This window comes from Rhineura floridana, chromosome 2, assembly GCF_030035675.1.
Source record: "Rhineura floridana isolate rRhiFlo1 chromosome 2, rRhiFlo1.hap2, whole genome shotgun sequence".
Taxonomy (NCBI): Eukaryota; Metazoa; Chordata; class Lepidosauria; order Squamata; family Rhineuridae; genus Rhineura; species Rhineura floridana.
The window spans coordinates 18513997-18538475 of record NC_084481.1 but is presented as its reverse complement, the minus strand read 5'-3'; the positions used below and the strand labels follow the sequence as shown (position 1 = coordinate 18538475).

At 40.2% G+C, this 24479-nt stretch overlaps 1 protein-coding gene across 2 annotated transcripts in view; it reads left to right on the top strand.

Annotated features, from left to right (window-relative positions):
• Positions 1-22706, top strand: part of BMPR2 (bone morphogenetic protein receptor type 2) — a 142459-nt gene extending 119753 nt beyond the window's left edge. For both annotated transcript variants that reach the window (XM_061607967.1, XM_061607966.1), the window contains exons 7-13: positions 109-223; positions 2575-2735; positions 5279-5426; positions 10530-10666; positions 12031-12206; positions 12885-14164; positions 18476-22706. In XM_061607967.1, coding sequence (XP_061463951.1) covers positions 109-223; positions 2575-2735; positions 5279-5426; positions 10530-10666; positions 12031-12206; positions 12885-14164; positions 18476-18726 — 2268 coding nt within the window. In that variant the 3' untranslated portion in view covers positions 18727-22706. The remainder of the gene's footprint in view (positions 1-108; positions 224-2574; positions 2736-5278; positions 5427-10529; positions 10667-12030; positions 12207-12884; positions 14165-18475) is intronic.
• The last annotated feature ends 1773 nt before the right edge of the window (positions 22707-24479 follow it).

Below are 24479 nucleotides of genomic sequence, written 5' to 3'. Positions count from 1 at the left end.
AGGTTTTTTGCCTATTAGTGAATATATCTTGAAATGGAGTATTAGAAACATAGACTGACTAAAGGGAGTAATTAGCTAATGAAGTGCACTGTTCTTATTCTCTTTCAGGGTTCTTTGTGCAGGTATTTGAGTTTTCATACTAGTGACTGGGTGAGCTCTTGTCGTTTGGTGCACACTATAACTAGGGGCCTGGCATATCTTCACACAGAGCTGCCTCGAGGAGGTAAGGTCAGGAGCAGGCAGGTTTCCATGAAGATAATTTAGGATATTCTGTTTGGTACCAGAATCATAGGAATTTTGCAGATTTGTATTTTAAGATGATGCAAATGCTTATTCACCAGACGTTAGCAACTCTTACTATGAAAAAGACAAATAATTGGGTGTTAGAACAAATTAAATCAGAACTATGACTAGAAGCTAAAATGATGAAACTGAGGTTATCATGCTTTGGACGCATCATGAGAAGACAGGATTCACTAGAAAAGACAATAATGCTGGGAAAAACAGAAGGGCGTAGAAAAAGAAGAAGGCCAAACAAGAGATGGATTGATTCCATAAAGGAAGCCACAGACCTGAACTTACAAGATCTGAACAGGCTGGTTTATAACAGATGCTATTGGAGGTCACTGATTCATAGAGTCGCCATAAGTCGTAATTGACTTGAAGGCATATAACAGCAAAGCAACTCTTCTATAAACTTTGTTTAACATGGTCTGAAGGCACATATGGCCAGCTCCATGCTGAAGCTAAGCAGGGTGAGGTCTGGTCAGTGCCTGGATGGGAGACTGTCTGGGAACCATATGTAAGCCGCCTTCGGTTTCATGAAAAAGAAAGGCGGGGTATAAATGCAGTAAATAAATAAATAAAAAGATTTATGCCCTTCAGCTTCATGTATGTTTATTGGGAACCCTCTTAAAGAATTAGTAACTGTTATATGTTTGAATTTGAGGCACTTGATTTAAAATATGTTATGCTTTATTTATTTTTAATTATTTTTACCCCTCTCTATAGCTGAAAAAAGGCTTCAGGTGAATGTGTAGCCTCAATGCTTGCTAAGCAAAGTATTTTATGTGTGATTGAAAAAGCAGTAGAAGACCTGGGAAAAAAATAGAAGATGGTGCCATTCAAATACAGAAAACTAAGATTCTTTTGTTACTACACTGTCATTCTATAGAATGTTTTTAGAAAAACCACAAACAAAAACAGAATAAAATAAGAGCAGATACAAAAACGGCAGTTTCTCAATGTCTCTGAGTTAGGCAAATCAAAACGTAGTGGAATAACTTGACTTTTTTGTGTGGGGGTGGAAAAACAATATGGCTCACTATTTTTGTCATATTTTCCTATGCCATTTGATGTTGATGGTATCTATTTGTCCATCCACTGACAGAAGAAATCCATCAGCAGAATGAGGGAGGGAGGTTCCTCCCGATCTGCAGCCATCCCCATACCACTCTGAATCTGTTCCTGACAATCTCCCCAACCCTCTGAGGCAGATTTAGGGGCACTTGTGGGCTGCTGGGAAGAGAAGGAATAGCTGATAATCTCCCCCCCCCTTCTACTGATGGATTCTTTCCGTCAGTGGACAGACACCACTGAATGCCAGCTTAGTATTTTATGACTAGAGACACACTTTCCTCTATAAAACAAGAAGTGATACAATATTCTTTTAGTACTGGCATCCTAATTTCTTCATTGTGAAGTTCACATGGTTCATTGTTTTTTGAAATATTTATGATTATGTAATAGATTCTTAGATCCAGAATATAAAATAGTAGAGTATAGGACATATGTGATTAAGAAAATGTCATTAGCTGATTTTGAAATACTGATCAACCTTTCCAAAGCTATTTTCATCAACAAATATTTGAAATATTTATTTATTTATATCCTGCCCTTCCTCAATAAGGTGAAGTTTATAAAGAGAATAAAAATAAAGTAACTATAGCAAAGTTAGGAAGCTACACCTGTATCAGCAAAACCATGGTTCCTATTTCATCTTAATGATGTGTAAAAAAAAATAATGGCATCTGTTGTATGAACTGTCCCCATAACAGAAAAAAGAGCATCAGATTATCTTCAAAAGTTCCCTAGTTAATTTCCTACAGTTAGTTGTCGAGCTTTGTTTAGACGAATAGCTGCTGTCCTGGTTGAAGGCCTTAACTTGTTTTAGCTCTGCTTCCTATGCTTCTTTGAAACATATAATCCTCCCCTTTTGTCTGAGTATATGTGTTTCTGAATGTTTGCACATACAGAAAAGATCCTTCTAAATTACCTGAACAGCTGTGAAGGTTACCTCTCTTTGCCCCAACACTGTCTTTAGTCCTGTAATTAGCCAGATGAAGGACTTTCTGAAATGAGGTTTTGCTGGGTAGGGGGAAGGAGTGTAATTTTGGCACTTTCCCCCCTTTTCCAAGGCTAACAAAAGCACTCATGCGGTATAACAGGAAAACGTCCCCACATTTCCTCTCATTGTAAGCATAGTGAGTTGCAGCTGTCTTGAAATACCTGTGTTTTGTTTTATAATATGCGGATAGAAACAATTAGAAACTGGGTTTTCAAATATCCAAACAGATCATTACAAACCTGCCATCTCCCATCGGGATTTGAACAGCCGTAATGTATTGGTGAAGAATGATGGAACATGTGTTATTAGTGATTTTGGACTCTCCATGAAACTGACAGGAAATAGACTAGTGCGCCCAGGTGAGGAGGACAATGCCGCAATTAGTGAGGTAAGTATGAAAAGAGAATACAAAGGTACTCAATCTCTAATGCATCCAAAATATTGTCCCTAAATTTATCCTTTGCTTCTGGTAAACTCGCCCCCTATTTATATTTTCTTACTTTACCCAAATTACGTTCAGCCTTTACAAAAGCCAGATTCAACGCCTTAAACTCAGCGATAATGGAAGGGAGATTCCGACGAACCCCTTATGAGCATCGTGTATGTCCTTGCGGTCATGAACAGATCGAAACCCTTTCCCATTCCATTTTGGATTGCCCGCTCTATTCACAAATCCGAATTAAATTCCTTAATCCTATCTTGTCGAACCAGAAATTTAAAAGCTTTCCCCCCGAAGATATGATTGCTCTGCTCCTCACAGGCTTTGACAAAGATATCACCATACGAGTATCAAAATTTGTATCTGCTGCCCAATCAATACGTGCCTCCTCCTAATGCTTGTACCATGAATCTTGTTTCTGTTCTGTATCATATGTCGATTTCTTTTATTCTGTTTTAATTTTTGGGTCCTTGACCGCAAATAAACTATTACAGAATACAAAGGTTGGACCTGGTTAAATAATGCACAACAGAAGAACCTCAAAAAGAAACAGATTGAATATAAAGGTTGTACAGCTTCTATAGAGATCCTAAGACAAGTTAACTTAAGGAAGATTGCGGAAGAAAAGTTCCTATCCTTTCATCTCTCCTGCAGCTCCCTGACACCCTCCCCCCCCCCAAAACAAATATCCCCGGGGCTCAGGTAAGGGCTTCCTGGGCTATGTGGGATGGGGCATAGGGGAGGTGCTGGGTAAGGAAGATTCACTCAAAATGATACTTGGATGCAAAAATAAGTTATCTTAAGGATGTACATGGAAGGGTAGTTTTCTGTCTCCCCCCTGCCCCAATACAAACACGCACCAGCTAACCACATCCCAGTCCACATTGTTCAGGAAGGGCTCCAAAACATCCAGAGAGGTTTTCCAGGCTCACAGGTGATTGCAAAGCAGAAGAGGGGATAGGAAATTTTCCTTCCATGAACTTCCCTTGCTTAGCTCCTCTTAGGATCCAAGCCAGTGAGAGTTATCTACCATACCCTGATGTGCCTATCATGAAGCAGAAGCCACCTTTTAAAAATAGGGGGTGTTTTAAGGTGTTTCAGACATAGATATCTAATCAAAATGTTCACAGGCAGGGCTCCAAAATGTTCCTGGTCGCTGCCTGTTTATATTTTGAAAGGGAGAAGCCAGGCTTGACGCATGTTTATATTCCTTCATCTCTGACACAATGCATGTGTATAGTCTTGATAGGTTTGTGGCAGGTGTGCCTGGCCCTCCTTTCTGCCAACCTCAGGGTGAGTTGGTTGCTAAAAGACTGGGATAGAAGCCCATGTTTGCAGCTGTGAGCATACTTAACAATAAGCTACCACCAGTCCTGTGTCTTTGAGTGTAACAGTATGATGCATGTGTTTCCAAATATGTTTGACTCACACACATGAAAGATGTAATGTACAATCAGTCTTTAGTCTTTATCGTCATTGATACAGTGAATAGTTTGGTTTAATGGCTTGGAAGGATGGTCATCACTTAGTTCATCTTCATATGGCAGCCATAACAAAACCAGACAGATAATGACAAAGAAAGAGTAGTGGCTTGGCAGACTCCATGTCCCATTATTTGTTTGTACATGTTAACAGACCTTTCCAGCATCTCAAACAATTGTTGTGTATTTTAACCTGAGGGGTGGAGAGATTGATATCCCTTCCACAAGTGGTTCAGTAACTAAAATTTATGACTGAATCTGAAAAAGGAAAATTGAAGGATAATTAATATGTGCTTTTTAATTTAGGAGATGTAAAAATCCCAAGTGTTGCAGTATATCCCATAAGGTTTTAATTTCTTTTTAAATGTACAATATGCTAATCTAAAGGATAGCTATTCCCAAAATACCAGATTTGCTACTTCACTTTTTACAATGAATGTGGGGATAGTATAAAATGCTGTAAGAGGTTCTTATCTCACAAAAAAAGGTGAAAAATAGCTCCTGATGTTTCCTGTTGCTGATTGAGAGAAGGTGGAGGAATGGTCTGATCCTGGCATCTGCTCAGTGTGAATGAATAAATATCTGTCTTGAAGAATATCTGCCCTACATGCAGCTGTCACTCTTTCTGCACCTACTGGAAATAATAGAACCTTTACCATTAATTTTGAGGTCAAGGAAATACTGGACTTTTTAGTTAAATATTCATCTGCTTCTGTTCCACTTTGGCCACTTCTTTTAAAGACTGTTTAAATATTAGATCATGCCACTAAATAGTTTTTTTGAGAATAGTCACAATAAAATGGGCGTAGATGTTACTGTTAATGTGGTTAATAAGCCCAGAACAAAACAGCATGCCCTGTGTTCAAGGAATACCACCTTGAGAGTGGAAGCGAACCTAACTGGGGGAGGGGGAGGAGAGGTTCTATTTAATCCCTTTTAAAAGATAAGAGCAATAAACAGGATTTTGTAAATACTGAGCTAATATAAGAATGTTACAACATGTTCCTACAGGTTGGTACAATTCGCTACATGGCCCCTGAAGTGCTGGAAGGAGCAGTGAACTTGAGGGATTGCGAATCAGCTCTGAAACAAGTAGATATGTATGCACTAGGCCTCATCTACTGGGAGATTTTTATGAGATGCACAGACCTGTTCCCAGGTAATAGAGGAATTGCTGGAATTCTCCTACTCCAGTTACATCTACTGATGGTGTTTTCTGCTATTGACATCTGTAACTCTTTGCTATAAGGGCCAGTTGTCGTTTAGTTATAGGGGACTTAGTGCCATCTAGTGTTGCAGAGTTATATTGAATTTTAGGCTTCATGGTGAAACATGTAGCCTTGGCACATGATAAATTAGCCCTGTCAATAAGTTTTAGGTATTAAGGAAAGCTTACATGTTACTGAGAGTACAACTGAACGGATACCAAGATCATGTCCATATTAGGTTTGCTGGGAGGCTGGGCAGTGCCATCCAATCCCCCTGATCACAGCAAGTACACACACATGCAAAGACACAAAAATACATATGCATGGCAAATGAGTGAAATCTGAGATTCTGAATGGGTATCATAACCTACACAGGGTGAGGGGGGGGGAGCCTCAAAATTCTGCACATTTTGGAATTTTCATATTTTCTTTCCAAGGCAAACCAGGAGTTTGGAGAGTTCCCATGTGGATATGTCCCTAATTTTTTTACATTGTGGAAAATGATATGTTAGCGTCTTGAACAAAATATGTGGCATGAAATTTTTTGTTTTGTAGAATAATGAGAGGAAGGTATAGTTAAAGTCTTATTTCTAAACTTTTAGTCCAGGGGTCACCACTCTGTTGCCCACAGGCACCATGGCGCCCATGAAAGCCTTCAGTGGCACCCCCATCAGGTATCCCAGAACCTGAGCTTTCATTTAAAAAAAAAAAAGACTAACCCTTCTAGAAAGAAGATTATGGAACAAAATGTGCAATTACCCTCTAATTGATTTCTGTGAAATGAGCTAGCCTGTTCCTGCCTGTCAGTGTTGTTAGCCAACAAGTTGGAGCTGTGATTGATAAATGAGTGGTTTGGATGCCAGGCAATAGGAATCCCTTGGGTCCTAAAGAGCTGCTGTTTTGCTCCCCCCCCTTTTAGTGTACTTTTCATGCTTTTTCCCCCCTTAGTCCTTGGAATCTCCATAGTTTGCCCTTCTTTTTTGCCTAGCAACCAGGATTCACCTGATATCAAGTAGTGCACAGAGGTTATTTTGTGCAAATACTACTACACAATAAGTGTGGATGAATGTTAAAGAATCCCCCTTCCCCCAAAAGGCAAATGTGAAAACGTTGCAAAGAGGCTTAGGCGGGAGCTAAAGACCAGAGACTCATTAAGAATTCACAACATACAGTAAGGCCCCACTTTTTGGCTCCTCGCTTTTTGGCATTCCGTTAATACGGCGGCTTTCCATTAGAATAAGGCCCCATTCATATGGTGTTTGTTCCACTTTTACGGCGTTTTTCGGGTGTTGGGCACCATTCTATTGAATGAGTTCCACTTTTCAGCGGGTTTCACTTTTAGGCGGGGATCTGGAACGTAACATGCCATATGAGTGGGGCCCTACTGTAGTTAACTTACAGTACAATGGTATACTTGTCTACTCAGAAATAAGCCTCTTTGTGTTTATTTATTTATTTATTTATTGCACTTGTATACCGCCCCAGAGCTGAAGCTCTCTGGGCGGTTTACAGCAATCAGAAACATTAAAACAAATACACAATTTAAAAACATATTTTAAAAACAATTTAAAAACACATGCTAAAATGCCTGGGAGAAGAGGAAAGGCTTGACCTGGTGCCGAAAAGATAACAGTGTTGGCGCCAGGCGCACCTCGTCAGAGACATCATTCCATAATTTGTGGGCCACCACTGAGAAGGCCCTCTCCCTTGTTGCCACCCTCCGAGCTTTCCTTGGAGTAGGCACCCGGAGGAGGGCCTTTGATCTTGAACGTAATGTAAGGGTGGGTTCGTATCGGGAGAGGCATTCCATCAGGTATTGTGGTCCCAAGCTGTGTAAGGCTTTATAGGTCAAAACCAGCACCTTGAATCGAGCTCAGAATCATACAGGCAGCCAATGCAAGCGGGCCAGAATCGGTTTTATACGTTCGGACCGTCTGGTCCCTGTTACCAATCTGGCTGCTGCATTTTGCACAAGCTGCAGTTTCCAAACCATCTTCAAAGGCAGCCCCACTTAGAGTGCATTGCAGTCATCTAATTTGGAGGTTACCAGAGCATGGACCACTGAAGCCAGGTTATCCCTGTCCAGATAGGGACGTAGTTGGGCCACCAACCAAAGTTGGTAGAAGGCACTCCGTGTCACCGAGGCTACCTGAGCCTCAAGTGACAGAGATGGTTCTAGGAGAACCCCCAAGCTATGAACCTGCTCCTTCAGGGGGAGTGCAACCCCATCCAGAACAGGTTGGACATCCACCATCTGGTCAGAAGAATCACCCACTAACAGCATCTCAGTCTTGTCTGGATTGAGCCTCAGTTTATTAGCCCTCATCCAGTCCATTGTCGCAGCCAGGCACCGGTTCAGCACGACAGCCTCACCTGAAGAAGATGAAAAGGAGAAATAGAGCTGCATGTCATCAGCATACTGATGGCAACGCACTCCAAAGCTCCGGATGACCGCACCCAATGGTTTCATGTAGATGTTGAACAGCATGGGGGACAGAACTGACCCCTGCGGAACCCCATACTGGAGAGTCTAGGGTGCCGAGTAATGTTCCCCAAGCACCACCTTCTGGAGGCGACCTGCCAAGTAGGAGTGGAACCACCGCAATGCAGTACCTCCCACTCCCAACTCAGCTAGTCTCCCCAGAAGGATACCATGGTCGATGGTATCGAAAGCCGCTGAGAGATCAAGGAGAATCAACAGAGTCACACTCCCCCTGTCTCTCTCCCGACAAAGGTCATCATACAGGGCAACCAAGGCTGTTTCCATGCCAAAACCAGGCCTGAAACCCGACTGAAATGGATCCAGATAATTGGTCTCATCCAAGAGTGTGTGGAGCTGGCCTGCAACAACTCGTCCCAGGACCTTGCCCAGGAATGGCACATCTGCTACCGGCCTATAGTTATTAAGATTTTCTGGGTCCAGGGAAGGCCTCTTCAGGAGTGGTGTCATTACTGCCTCTTTCAGGCAGCCAGGGACCACCCCCTCTTGCAGAGAGGCATTAATCACTTCCCTGGCCCAGCCGGCTGTTCCATCCCTGCTAGCTTTTATTAGCCAAGAAGGGCAAGGTTCCAGCACAGAAGTGGTTACGAACCTGTCCAAGCACCTTGTCAACGTCCTGAAGCTGCACCAACTGAAACTCATCTAAGAAATCGGGACAAGGCTGTGCTCTGGATACCTCGCTCGATTCACCTGCTATAACACTGGAGTCTAAGTCCTGGCGGATGCTAAACATTTTATCCTGGAAGTGCATGGGGCTTACTTCCAGGTAAGGTGGTACAGGATGGCAGCCTAGGCTTTGGTTTATAGTTGGGGAAAAACAGGGTTCTTGTGCCTTTAACAGCTTGATGGCAGGCAGAAATTCAACAGGCCAAGCCTTTTCTAGTATGGAAATGCAGTTATGGAAAAAGCTTCACCATGTCTGCTCTCTAATTTTATGTTATACTGCACACCCCCATGGCAGCCATTTTGTGACTGGTGTCCCCAGCACACTCTCAAAATTTGAAATGTACTCTCTGGTTCAAAAAGGGGGTGACCCCTGTTTTAGTCTTTTTTGTAAACTATATATATTAAACTTCCCTAGCTTACTCGTGTGATCTTAGAATAGATTCCACATATGTGATTACATGGGAAGGAATTGCAGTATTGGGTGGAAGAAGAGGCAAAGGTCATACAGATGTGGTTGAGTTAATGTAGAAATTAATAAAATACAGTATCCAACTATTTGTAGAATAGTTAGGATCAGCATGCAAGATGCACTAGGTGGTTTCCTTTAGATAACTTTACAGTTCCTGCTCTCCAAGGAGTCAAGGACCTTTAAATGCTATTTTGTTTTCCTTCATGGGTTAGACTTGCAGTGCTCAGACAATTTTAGTCAATCATCTCTGCAAAAGAGAGAGATTCCTCCAACAGCACATACATACACATGCTGCTTCCAGCACCACGTGGACAAATATGGTTTAGGAATAGTTTTATCTGTTTATGAAAATAAATATATAAGGCTTAGAAACAGAAGTTAAGCTGACTTGGGAGCACTGCAAATTGTTGCTAAATTGGTTAGCGATATCTTAGAAAATAGAGGGAGGTATTATGGTGGGAGAAGGACAAGCTGTTACAGGGGAAGGGAGATTAGGCATTTAAAGGTGATCCTCCACATCTGATCCTTCTCCCAGCCTTTGGGCATGCTGAAACACACATGCCACACACACAAACTGAAGGTTCTGCTGTTGGTGAATGGCAAGACCACAGCCATCCAGAAGATGGATGAGAGGCCTGATTAGATGAAATGGGGAGGACTGAAGCTTTCTTTGTGTTGTCCTCCAGGTTTTTCTGTGCAGCCGCCGCCTAGGGGAGCTGCAGTGGTTAGTTATGATTCTATTCCCTTGTCCTGGTGCCCTGTCCACTCTCTGGAACTCCATGCCCCAGGGAACCTATCTAGCTCTTTCTGTGATGACATTTCATCATCTGGTTGTATCAGGATTTTAAAATGGAATTTATGGACTCATCTTGTCTGAGTTTAGTAGGTTAATAGTTCCCTGTTCCTCTTGTCTTTTTAACCTTTTATCATTCGTTCATTTTTTAATTTGGAGTTTTTTTTAGCCTTGAGTGTTTTAATGTGAAATTCATTTATTTTGGAATTAAAAAGCAGAATATAAATGCTTAACTAAAATACATAAATATAAAGTGAGAAGTATAATAGAATTCATTTTGAGATCACTCATTTTTCTTTTTTTTAGATTGATGCTCATAAATTTATCTTAAAATTAGCACCTTCATGGGGTCTCTTAACTCATTCTTTCTAATATCAGACTTAGATGGTCTGGTGCCTACCCGTTCGACAGTGATATGGGGCTACCTAAAATAATAACATTCAGAACATCTTCAGCTACATACATACTTCTTTCCCACCCACTCTTTGGCTGTCTGGGATAGCAGGGTTCAGATGCAAGAGAATAAAATATGATAGACATCTTCCTGCTCTGCCTAGACATTTCAGAGCCCAACTTATTCTCTTTGGGCTTTTGATATACTTTTAAATTATTTTCTCTGTAAACAGGAGAATCGGTGCCAGAGTTCCAGATGGCATTCCAAACAGAAGTTGGAAACCATCCCACTTTTGAAGATATGCAAGTTCTTGTTTCAAGGGAAAAGCAAAGACCAAAATTCCCAGAGGCCTGGAAGGAGAACAGCTTGGTGAGAAAAGCAAGATGCATACTGTTTCTTCTTTTCATTTGATAATAATATTTAAGCTGCTAGAATATGACAGCAGAGGCATTACATTAGTTTAGTATTTAAGAAGCTGTTGTTATGGAACTAAAAATTAGTAAAGTAACGGGCCACAGATGATTATTGGCATAAAAAAATCTGGCAACTGGCTGTGGCGGAAAAAATCACTGCTAAATTAAAAGTATTGAGGAGGAAAGTAAAAACCAACTATTTTATAGGAGAATGGTATAGTTTCATTTGTTTTGTTAATGATGAAACTAATAATATGATCCCTCCAGCACAATATGTACGGATATAGAATGCTTGATCACCTTTACTGTATTATGGTATCAGTTTTTGAAATGAATGGGATTTGATAATGTTATGTCCCACTCAGCAGTTCCAGCCACATGATGGTCTAGCTCCCAGCATATAGCAAATTACTGGATACATAACATTTGACAACTTGAATACCACTTGAAATACTTACCTGTATGGCTTCCTTTGCAGGGTTCAGTTAGTCAGTTAATTAGTTTAGTTGTTTAATTTCTTGTTAATATATGGGAGGAATAGAGAGGGACTCTGATTATTGACAGCAATAAGTGTAAAAGGATTTAGTATACTCCATTACCCGTAAGCAGTATATCCTGTGAAATTTCTTCTTTGGTTGTTGTGATTGCTGTATATTTTTCTGGAGTCAATGTAGATCTTTTCCTGTAAAAATGAAAAATTAAATTTAAAAAAATCAGTAAAGTAACATTTGAGTGCAAATTACGAGGATGGTCTATGAGGTATTCAGCAAATATTTTGTTGTTCTCTTTAATGCCCAATTCATTATTTTGACGGCAATAGGCAGGATACATCAATGTGTTTTAAAATATCTCTTATTATAAAAGTTTAATACGTTACTGCCAGGATGTCAGTCCAACAGAGTGAAAAATAAAAATACAGCAAATGGTCTATGTTTTTGGACCAGCCTGAAAACCTTTTTATCACCCTCTACCACCTATCTTGTAACACATTTTGAAAACATGCAGCAGGAATGAAAATACCTCACTGTTTCAGCCAACACATAGAAATATTAACAGGCCCATTGCAGACAAGATTGCGAATTGTAGTATTTTTCCAAAAGCTTTAGCTGCAGTTCTATACATACTTATGTGGCAAAAGTCAATGGGGCTGGCTTCTGAGAAAATATGCACTGCATTGTTAAAGAATTAGTTACTTGACCCTTCAAAACATACAATATTTACTTTTAAGAATCAGTTTCATTGTTTGGTCTTAGCATGTATTTTGAAGATTAGAAGGTATAAGAAAGAGAGAGGAATATCTAATGCCATTTTCTTTTATAGGCTGTGAGGTCACTGAAAGAGACAATCGAAGACTGTTGGGATCAGGATGCTGAAGCTCGGCTGACAGCCCAATGTGCTGAAGAGAGGATGGCTGAACTCATGATGATTTGGGAGAGGAATAAATCTGTCAGCCCAACGGTTAACCCTATGCAGTCTACAGCTATGCAGAATGAGCGGTAAGTAGTACTAATTCAAAAATTGGGTGCAAATGTTTTTGAAGTGCATTGTATAAGCACTCAGATTTCACATTTATTGCTCTCAGTTATCATCTCAATGTTGTGCTCTGGCTTCAAGGATATCACATTTTCGCAGAACTCAAATCGCCATACTTTTGAACCTGGGAAAATGTCATTCTCCCTCCAGGTAGGATTTTCACTTAAGTCCATGAATTTCAATGGGTCTACTTTGAATACGACTTTGTCAAATACAACCCTAAGAGCAGATTGACAACCATAGATTTATTGTGCAACAAGTGCAACTATTACATGATCACTTAGGCCATTTCCAGATGAAAATCCAAAATACCACTTGCCATATTCAGTATTATGCCCGTCCCCCACATTTGGAAGGATGTTGAAATAATAAAGTTGTGAATGAGATAAACATAAAAATTATAATAGACATATACTTGCTAGAATAGTGCACATACACTCTCTGAAGTAAAACAAAAAAGCTAGGACATTCACACTGAGGTCCATGTCCTAGCAGCGCTGCCATCTCCACAACAAAACTTCCACGATAGTTATACTTGCTGGAGAAGCTATTCATTTGCATTTTAGATACTTTTATGATGAAATAATTTATCACCTATATACTCTTAATCCTACTGTTTTCTTGTTTGTTTGTTTTTAAAGAAATCTGTCACACCATAGGCATGCGCCAAAGATCAGACCATATCAAGATTACTCTTCCTCATCTTACATTGAGGACTCCATTCACCATACTGACAGCATAGTGAAGAATATTTCCTCTGAGCTTTCACTGTCCAGCACATCAATGACAATTGGGGAGAAGAACAGAAACTCTATTAACTATGAGCGGCAGCAAGCACAAGCTCGCATTCCTAGCCCTGAAACTAGTGTCACAAGCTTGTCAACCAATACTACCACCACCAACACAACAGGTCTCACGCCAAGCACTGGCATGGCTACTATATCTGAGATGCCTTACTCAGGTGAAACAAACCTTGGTGCTGCAAGTGGCATGCAGCTGCTTGGGCCAACTCCTGTTTGTCTACAACTAACGGAGGAGGACTTGGAGACCAACAAGCTGGATCCAAAGGAAGTAGATAAAAATTTAAAGGAAAGCTCTGATGAGAATCTGATGGAGCATTCCCTTAAGCAGTTCAGTGGGCCAGATCCTCTCAGCAGTACCAGCTCCAACTTGCTGTACCCACTGATAAAACTGGCAGTAGAAGCAACAGGGCAACAGGACTTCACGCAAGTTGCAAATGGTCAATCTTGTCTAATCCCAGATCTTCAGCCTGCTCAGGTCTACCCTCTTCCTAAGCAGCAGAACCTCCCAAAGAGGCCTACTAGCCTACCCTTGAACACCAAAAACTCAACAAAGGAGCCTCGGCTGAAATTTGGAGGGAAGCACAAATCAAACTTGAAGCAAGTTGAAACTGGAGTTGCCAAGATGAACACTGTCAATTCTGCAGAGCCTCATGTGGTAACAGTTACCACGAATGAAGTGGCAGGGAGGAGCCATACAATAACCTCTCATGCTGTACCAACCCAGTATGTGAATGGTACAGTGCCATCTGGACAAGCAAGCAGCTCAGGGGCACACAGGGCCCAGGAAATGCTGCAGAACCAGTTCAGTGGAGAGGACAGCCGTCTGAATATCAACTCAAGCCCTGATGAGCATGAGCCCTTATTGAGAAGGGAGCAGCGAGTGAGCCATGATGAGGGCATTCTGGATCGTCTGGTTGAAAGGAGAGAACGCTCGCTGGATAATGGTAGAACAAATGCCAATAACAACAACAGTAACCCATGTCTAGGACAAGGCATTTCCATCCTCAGCAGCCAGAGCACAGCACCAAATTCTGGGTTGACCCACACTAGAAGAGCACAGAGACCTAACTCACTGGATCTGTCAGCTACAAATATTTTGGATGGCTGTAGCATGCAGTGTGAGTTTTGGTGGGATTTATCAGTGAAAATGTACAAAATTATAATCAGATTTAAGCATGTTGATTTGGGTAACAAATAGCCAATTAATAAAAAAAAACCTCAAACCCAGAAAGATTTAACTCTCATTGCTGTAGTTTTGCTTGCCCCTATTCAGTTGCCTCTGTTCTTTCCAGCAAAGTATATCCCTTTGACCTCATCTTTTTAGATGTGCATCTGCCTATTACTGTAATGTTTAAAATATAATTTGGGAAGGGTTTTTAAACATTTCTATTTCCTGAGAAAGAACTGCCAAAAGGGGTCAGCAATACCTTTTGTCATTTTTTTTTCTTAAAAGTGTGGGCCTTGGTTTTTTCTTGGATGAAATGAAGAATGTTTTCAAGTTTGACTAGATTTATTACACTATTTGACATAACCTACTACAACTAGGTGTATTATTTTACCACAAATAGGTATAGTAGCCTACAGGGCCTGCGCCAGGCATGCCAGGGCTCTTGGGCATCAGCTTGTCCCGGGCTCTGGCATGCGTGCACCTCCACCTACCTGTGTCTCCTGTCTTTTGCGGCTATGTGCCCTGGGCGGCCATTAACCAAGATGGTGGCTGAGATTTCCCTAAGGGGCTGAAGCCTCTGTCGCCATCTTGGTTGATGGCATGCATGCGTGCTATGCACGCGCATCCCTGCCATCAACCAAGATGGCAGCAGGGGCATCAGCTCCTTAGGGAAACCTCGGCTGCTATCTTGGTTAATGGCAGCCCTGCATGCGCAGCCCACGCAACCGCAAAGGATATGAGAGACAGGTAGGCAGAGCCAGCAAATGGGCGGGCGGCTGGGAAGCTCTCTGCTACGGATTGCAGAAGGGAAGCGCTACTCCTCCCCCACCCTATCAAGGGCCCCCAGGGGCCCTTGGCCAGGGCCTGACGTGGCAGCCCTTTAGTGCCAGCCCTGGTAGCCTATTTTGGGGAAAGTAATTGTTTCACATTTTAGAACGCTTTCTTATCCTCAGAGCTGCTCTCCACTTTTAAGTTGAAGATGCTCCATAGTCGGAGATCAGAGATTATAGAAGTTGGTGACAACACATTCATACCTTTGCTTTCTTTAGTTGAATCCCGCTGTAGTCATCATATACCTGTGAAGCTGGAAGTTGAATAGAACATCCAGATATAATATGTTTCTGTGTTTAAATGTGAATATTACATTTGAACTGAGAGAGGGAATGTCATTCCCATTACAAGCCTAGGATCCAGGCAGAAGCTTATTTCATCTGTTACATTAGCTCAGTTCAACCTTTCTTTGTGCCAACCATGGTTTGGCGTTCCAAACACAGACCACAGTTAGAGCTACTTCGTTTGCTTTTGTTTTCTCCCAGCACAGGATACCAGTCTCTAGGTATGAAGGCTTTAAGGGGGATAGCAATGGTCGTAACTGGTTAGTCAGTTAAACCTCCTCCCAGACCATGATTGCTCAATCCACTTTAAACTGTGGCTTCAGCTCTGGGTTGCCATCTGATTGATCTCTCATTTTTCATTGCATATCAAGTTTAAAACTACAACTTAACACAACTTTTATCAATTAATTTTTATTCCAATTTTCAAAACCAAAACAGTACAAAAGAAAACAACACAAATCAATAACTAGTACAATACAAAAAGAAAGAAAAAAAATATATATATATATATAAAAAAGAAAGAATATTGACTTCCGATTTGTCATAGTTCAGCTATAAATCTATAATATATAACAAACCTATCTCTTAATAGATTATAAAATCACCTTCCTCCAACGGTTATCTTAGTTGGTTTCAAATCTCATTAACATCATATCATTTTAATCTTCCACAAAAAGTCAAAGAGAAGTTTCCAATCCTTGAGATATATGTCAATCAATTTTTTTTCTAAATAAACATGCCAATTAATCCAACTCATCAAGTCTACTAAGTCCAGTAATTTTAAATCGCTCTTCTGTCATTATCCATATTGGGTCCATCTTCCATCTTTACGCACCCAAAAATCTTGCTGTCATAGTCATATAATAAAAGTCTGATAGGAATTTCCTCCATCACAGATGTTTTCTTACCATCAAATCCAAACGTATCACTGAAGTGTTGTTGCAAAGCCGCATCTCTGTTCCTCTTTTCCACATGATACACTAGTACATCTCTTGAAGGTTTTTCCATTGACACAAAACAGGGATTAATTCTGTTAACTTTCTCCATTTCAAGTTCCATCAAATCCTTCCAGTCCAAGAATTTTCTTGAACCGATAATATCTTTATCTCCAATCTCTTCAATTCCTTCAAGGACAGCGCTGAATTCCAAACTATAATATTTGTCTCCAGGATCCATCACAGCCAGAAAATCCAAATCTTTTTTCATGTCCATAATTAAGCCAATCTCCATAGTTTGAACCTTGCCTTTAATTTCTCTTCCATCCTTTTTTTGTTTTCCAGATCTATCTTTATTCTCCTTTCTCATAGAATCCTGAGTTTCTTTCAGCTCCTGTCTCATTTCGTGAAATTCAATTCTCCACGCTTGTATATTATTTCTCAGTTCTTGTTTTATTGAGTTAATCCCATTCATTATTTTCTGAAACATGTCTAGAGATAAAGTCCCTTCTTGTACATCCATGATCTTCTTAATTGTCATTCTTAAAACCAAAGGAACAAAACTCCTTCAATTTTCAATGTCCCAAACAGAGAGCAGCTTATTTCTTTAACCAGTTACAAAGGAGTTAATCTTTCCAGCAAACTAACGTCACACGCTAGACAGCCCTTATCTCTTATCTGCCCAGAAGTGTAAGAACGGCTTTAGTTCACAGCGTCAAAATAGCTAGTAGCAGAGAGAATGAGCAGATTCGTCAAAAAGAAAAAAAAAGTAGATCAAGAAAAATAGTCCCAGTCTTATCTCTTTCAATCAGAAATCTCTCATCCGTTTAATCTTTAGAATGCTATTTTCCATGTCAGCTTTTTGCAATAAAAAAAAAGATACGCTATTTATATTTTCTTCCCCCTTAGTTCCGTGAATTAAAAAAAGGAAAGTCTTACCTCACCTAGGTTATCTCAATTGCTGTTACTTTTACAAATCTCTTTAGCTGTATAGATAAGAAAATGATGAATGTAGACAGGAGGATGTTTGCCTGTTAATCCGTATAAAAAAACGGGTCACTTATCCAGCTGAGCTAGCATAAAAATCCTCGCTCTGTCTGAGCTGCTGGAAGACAGACAATTCTGACGAATTCCAGACTCCAACAATCAAAACAAAGCTATGTAGGAAATCTCACGTTTCTTCTTTAACCGGAAGAAATTATTCCCAGTCAGAAAAGAGCCTTCTGACTGAATTTAAACTGGAAAAGTTTCATCCAAGACGAGAGCTCGTCTCAGAGGCTGCACAGGCGTAGGGATCCTCCTGGGAAGTCCCAACTTAACACAACTTTTAAATTGCCATTTTAAATTTGCTGTTTTAACAAAAATGGACCCACAATTAATGGGTTATGTCATCAATTCTCCTAGAACTAAGCAATGTGGTCTGCACAATCACATGTGGTTCTGTTGCTTAACTAGCATTTTAGACTAGAGGTGGGAAATAAAATGTCCAAATGTTACCTTATTGAATAAACAACAACAAAAAACCCTCCTTGCACTATCACAGAGAAGACTAGTCATTCCCTTACATGCTAGTTTTCTTTATATGGGGAGCTTGTTATATGGTAGAGCATTCAATTAATGCAACGTCACATGCAGTCTAATGTGCAGTCTAGGAACAGCTGTACCAAATGCTTCAATTGATTATGTAGCTTAGCTTTCAGACACAAGAATAGGTCCAACATGGCACATTAAGTCTCTTTTAAAATGTGGAATCCTTTCTTCCTATCAGTGTTTTTAAAAACAAACAATGAAAACAATTAAATCTTATACATCCAGAAAAAATGGCAATACTTATGACTAATATTACATATAGTACATCTAGGCTCAAGGATTTATTCTGAAGGCTACCACCTTGCTGAAGCTAAAATAGGTTTGGGTTTGGTCAGTGCCTAGATGGGTGCTGCCTGGGAACCAGATATATGCCACCTTGAGTTCCATTATCAAAGAAAGGTGAGATATAAATGTAAGAGATTAAAGATAATTTGTTGAAACATACTTTGCATAGTAGATAGCTGAGCCGTGGACTATTGAGCATTTCTGGTTACCAGGACTGGTTTGTTGAAGTCTGCCTGTCTTGTCATATATTGCTTTTGGCAGGCTTTCATATTTCTCTGCCTCTTTTCTTGTGCTCTTTCCTCATGTGTGACACTTTGTGTGTTCTTCCTTTTTTAGTGAGCGAGTCATCCCTAGATGGCAAACCAGGCTCAGGAGAAAAGATAAAGAAACGTGTGAAAACACCATATTCCCTTAAGCGGTGGCGCCCTTCAACGTGGGTCATCTCTACAGAACCGCTGGACTGTGAAGTCAACAACAACGGCAGTGATAGGGTGGTCAGTTCTAAGTCCAGCACAGCTGTTTACCTTGTAGAAGGAGGAACTGCTACAACTATGGTATCTAAGGATACAGGAGTGAACTGTCTGTGAATTGTTTAAAAGCTGACAAAAATGACATTTTTGCTAAACAAACATGCAGAAGACCTTGGGAAAAATGTTCTTTCTCCTGTTGGCACCCATTACCAAGGACTTGCTTTAAATAGATTTCAGCTATGCAGACAAGTTTTAGCTTATGCTTCCATATTTTTAATTTTGTTCTTATGTTTTTAACATTTTTGCACTTTTTATTTAGTATTGCAGAATTACATCCATCTGTTCCTGACCACAGAATTATATAGATGTGTATTAAATGATGTGGTCTCAAAATATTTTTTTAAAAAACAAAAACAAAAAAAATCTTGCTGATAATCAGTTTGGACCGGTTTCTAAAGGTCACTAAATGCAAAAGCCAACTGGCTACAGTGGTGTCTGCTCTTCATGCTTTGAGTTCTGTGCACAAGCTCGTTTATATGTTTCTGTGTGACAGAGTGTATTATCTTTTGAACTCCCTATTTTTACTTGTGTTATGTTGAAATGTGCAATAGTCTGTTGTTCACAGTATGCTTTGTGTTTGCAACCCTACTACACATTATTCCTTTTGGAACTATAAAGGGTTGTGGTTTTTTAATCTAACATATTGGCAGCCGGTAATTTCCATCTATGAATTCTGCACAGCATAATCAGCTTAAAGCAGCTGCTTATATCTGTCTATTGTAAGATCACATTTAATGCATGGTTTTCTCTGCCTTAAAAGGGCTTTAAAAGGGGGAGAGGAGAAAAGAACAAACCTCTGTTTTCTTTCATCCTTCCAAATTAGCAAATTGCAGCTTTCTTCATTGGGGATGGTGCAGGTTTGGAGAACTCTGAAAAAAGAAAATGTTGAACAAAATATAAGGAATCAAAGGGTCACTTTGTACAACCAATGGAGGTAATCTGCCCACTAAGCTCCATACTTGATAAACATGCCTCCCCATTGGCAGGTTTACAAACTAAGAAAGCTCTATCGGGGATAGATGATCTGTGGTATCTTTTTCACAAAGCAAAGATGCATGCAAGAATTGCAATGATTGTGTGTAAACTGGCCCCAAATGTCTACCATTTTATTTTATCTTTTGTCTTACACAATTTCACATAAATATGGTTTGTATTTATGTACAATTTTCCTTAATGAATGCTTTTGGTGTATATTTAAAAGTACATTTTGCCTAATCTTGATAAGTTATCTTAATTTTTTTTACTGTAGGTAGGTTGGTAAGACAGGTTTGTAAACAAGCTAAAACATGGACTCACTTGCATGATAGTCATGTGATGAATTCCTGTCCCTCTGTTACTTTCACTTCCCAAATCTGACAATATAGATCAGTGTTGCATCAAATTGCCTATGTGTAACTAGCTGATCTATAGCACATTCCTATACATGTCTACATAAGGAGTAATTCTCACTGAATTCGATGGGACTTACTCCTAGGTAAGTATGTCTAGGATTGAAGCCTTTGAAAATAGTGAAAATATTCAGTCCTTTCAGATTTTACCTGCTTATGCATTAATTGCCCCTTTAGAGCACTATTTGTGCCTATCATGACAACATATCAGAGTTTTTCTAGGGGAAACATTTAGAATATATGTAATGCTACATATTTGTGCATGAGTGTTAAAATATCTGGTCCCATTAAAGTACAATTCTGAAGGTCAATAGGGACACCTGCCTAGACAGAAATGAGTAAGTATTGCTTATTGGCCTTTGTCTTGGTTGTTGTTCAGGCTTATGCAACCTTCACAAATATATATATCTATGAACGAAATAGCAGCTAGTATGATATGGTTCTGAATAAAACATTTAGTTTTGATTTATCATAATCCGAGACTAGCATAACTGTTTTTGGTCCACATCCCCAAATTTTTACAGCACATTTCCCCCCCCCCATACTGCTTTCTCACAAACTGCTTAATTTGGTTTTTCAGACTTTAAAGAAATTGCTTGTTTCCTTAATTCTGTTTTTACCAACTTTCTTCCACTTTAAGTCTTGAACTCTGCCCTCAGTGTTCATAATAAACATCTAGCTGCAGATGAGTAAATCAACTTTTGCTATTGTATGAAGCCTGGATAAGCTGATACATTAGATTCATTAGACCAATGAAGATAGTAATTTAAACTGGTTTAAATTAGATGAGATCCTGGTCCAGGATATGAGAATAATAAGTTAAGATATCATCCAGAATCCACCATGGACTTGATGAATGTTTAAAGTTTTTCATCAAATAAGATAATTGTTTTCATCATGTGAAACATACACACCTGCACGCACACACAAAACTATATACAGGCATACCCCGCTTAACGTCGCTTCACTTAACGTCGCCTTGCTATAACGTACATGCTTCATACTCCACCATACCCCACTTTAACGTACGCTACGCACTTCGCAATAACAGACACTGACGGAACTTGCATTCCGCGTGCCATGTGCGTTGCAAAGCGTCTGTCTTCTGAGCGATCTGAGCAGAGCGATCTAGCGATCTGAGCGGCTGCTGCCTTGGAGACAGAACCTTTTACATCATTTATCAGTAATCATTTAAAGATATTTTATTTTACATTTAAGTACAGTACTTTACAGTACTGTAAAGAGCGATCGGAGCTCTGCCTGCCCCGGCCTAGGTGTGTGTGTGTGGGGGGGGCACCTCATGCTCTTTAGATCCCCCTGATTTCATTTTAGATCCCCCTGATTTCATTTTACTGTCCCATTTTATACCTCTCCCTCTCCATTGTCCCATCTGTTTTACTGTAATTGTGATAAAAAAATTAAAAAATATATTTAGATCACCCTGATTTCATTTTATACCTCTCCATTGTCCCATCTTCCTTTCCTGCTTTTTCTCTCTGTCTCTGCCCATCATTAGTTCTGGTTTTTGCTTGTGACTCCCAATAACGTGTGTGTGTGTGGGATGTGTGTATTGGTATTGTTTTCCCTTGCCTTCAGTACTGTACAGTACAGTACTGTACAGTATTACAGTACAGTACATAATGGCAGATACAAAGAAAAGTCGTAAATCTATCACCTTAGATATGAAGCTTAAAATGATTAAACTGTCTGATGAAGGTGTTTCTCAAGCTGAGATAGGCCGAAGGCTAGGCTTCACTCGAACAACAGCTAGCACAGTCATGAGGAGCAAAGAAAAAATTCTTGCAGAAGTTAAGAGTGCCATGCCAGTGAACACAGCAAAAATTAGAAAAAGGGATAGTGTTGTTGCAGATATGGAGAGACTCTTAATACTTTGGATAGAAAATCAGACTGCACGCCAGGTTCCTGTAAGCCAGGCAATAATTCAAAGTAAGGCCTTAAGCCTGTTCAATGACCTGAAGGCTAAGAAAGGTGAGGCAGCGAAGGATGCCGAATTTGTTGCAAGCCGTGGATGGTTTGACAGATTCAAGAAGAGGTCTAACCTACATAACATCAGAGTGCCAGGAGAGGCAGCTGCTGCAGTTACTGAGGCTGCAGAAAGCTATCCACGTGACCTTGCCAAAATTATTGAAGAGGGAGGCTGCTCCAAAGAACAAATTTTTAATGTGGATGAGACTGGGCTGTTCTGGAAAAAGATGCCTGCAAGAACCTTCATCACCAGAGAGGAGAAAACAATGCCAGGCTACAAGCCAGCTAAAGAAAGAATAACCTTTCTGTTAGGTGCCAATGCCTCTGGTACCTTGAAACTAAAGCCTATGCTAATTTATCGTTGGGAAAACCCTAGAGCTTTAAAGAACTATGTTAAAACTAGACTTCCAGTGCATTGGAGGTCTAATAGAAAAGCATGGGTGACTGCAGCCGTTTTCAAAGATTGGTTTGATACCTGCTTTGTACCAGAGGTGAAAGCCTATTGCAGGGACAACAATATCCCTTTAAAAATTTTGCTCCTTGTAGACAATGCTCCTGGCCACCCTCGAATGTTAGATGTTACATTCGAGTGGAATTCCTACCTCCGAATACCACCTCACTCCTGCAGCCCATGGATCAATGTGTCATAGCCACCTTCAAGTTGAACTACTTGAAAGGAACCTTCAGCAAGTGTATTGCAGCAATAGAAAATGAAGAGGGGACAGGGCAAGAAGTCCTAAAGAAATTCTGGAAAAGCTACAACATCTTGGATTGCATCAAAACTATAAGAGATGCTTGGAATGACATCAAGTAAACAACAATGAAAGGGGCCTGGAAAAAATTATGCCCATAGTTATTTGATGATGTTGAAGCTTTTGAAGATCCTGTAGCTGATGTTACTGAAAATATTGTAGAGATGGCAAGGCAGTTAGAGCTGGAAGTGGAGGCAGAAGATGTTGCTGAACTTATGGCGTCCCATACTGAACCCCTCAGCAATGAAGATCTTCTTGAACTTGAAGAGGAGAGAGAGGAAGAAAATGTGCCGGATGAGGATGAGAGCATGGAACAGCCTGAAGGCCTAATTTCAAAAGTTCTCTTGGAAGCTTTCCGTCATCTTGATAGTGCCATGGCTCTTTTTGAAAAGCATGATAGGGACTTTGAAATAAGTTCCAAAGTCAATGCAAACATTTCAGGGGCTTATGCCTGTTACAAAGAAATCTACAGGGAAAAGAAAAGAGCTACAGTTCAAACCTCCATAGACACCTACTTTCTCAAAAGGCCAGGAGCAGCACCCAGTCAATCTCCCAGACCATCAACATCCACTAATCCATCTCTAGCATCAACATCAGCCCCAAGCCCTACTCCTACTTCAGGTAGTCCATCCAAGTCGCCAGCAAGAAATCGTCCAGCCCTTGATGACTCGACTTATGAAGTAGAAGATATGCCCTCTCCTTCATCCTTCCTGCAATACAAGTACATTTTCGTTCATCCATTTTGCATCTGCCAGCTGACATTAAAGGTAAGCTTACTTTATTTTATGTTTATTTTAGTTATAAATGTGTTATTTACATCAGTTATGCCCATATATGACGATTGCAGTGCAGTACATGCATCGATAAGTGGAAAAAAACTAGTGCTTCGCCTTAAGTACATTTTCACTCTACATACACGCTCCGGTCCCATTGCGTATGTTAAAGTGGGGTATGCCTGTATGTATATATATATAAAGAGAGAGCCCTCTTATTTTTTCCCTTCATATCCTAGTTTTGATTATTTATCTGCTACTGTGTCATCCTAGACTGTTATTAAATATCACTACAGAGGTTTCCTGCCTTTTGTCCCCTTCCCAGGGCACAGCATGCCTAGATCTAGGCTGCCAGTTCTTTTAGGACCTTTGGCCTAAATTCATGTAATGTACACTTAGTTGGGTTATGGCTCTGCCATACTTTGTTCTATTTGCTTTTAGAGTAGGGTTGAGCTGAATATTTGTGGCTTTCACTTTTCACATAATAAGTTGCCCAAATTACTACTAAAGTAGGCAGTCAATATAATCACTATTTTTGTGGCCTTTTCATAGGGAACAGTTTCACTGCCTTGGAGCTCTGCTGTCCTCAGGACAAGTTCCAAAAGGGAACTCTGTTGCATCAGCTAAATAGCTTTACAATTCCCATGTCAGCCCTTAAAGGACACGTTTCGAAAACTTTTATTTTAAAAAGCCATGTAATCCCCAGTGAGCACTCAAGGAACACACTGGAAAAAACTGCTGAGTTTTTGAAGAGGGAACTGAGCTGTGTGTACATCCCAAAGAGCCCAGCTACCCAGCCTGATGAAGCCAGAATGTAGGTGGTCTTCCTTTTTATACCTCAGGCATTGAAGGGGGGGGGCTTAACTGAGTTCTCAGTTGGGCAAGGAATTTCTCTGGGCTTGGAAACTATG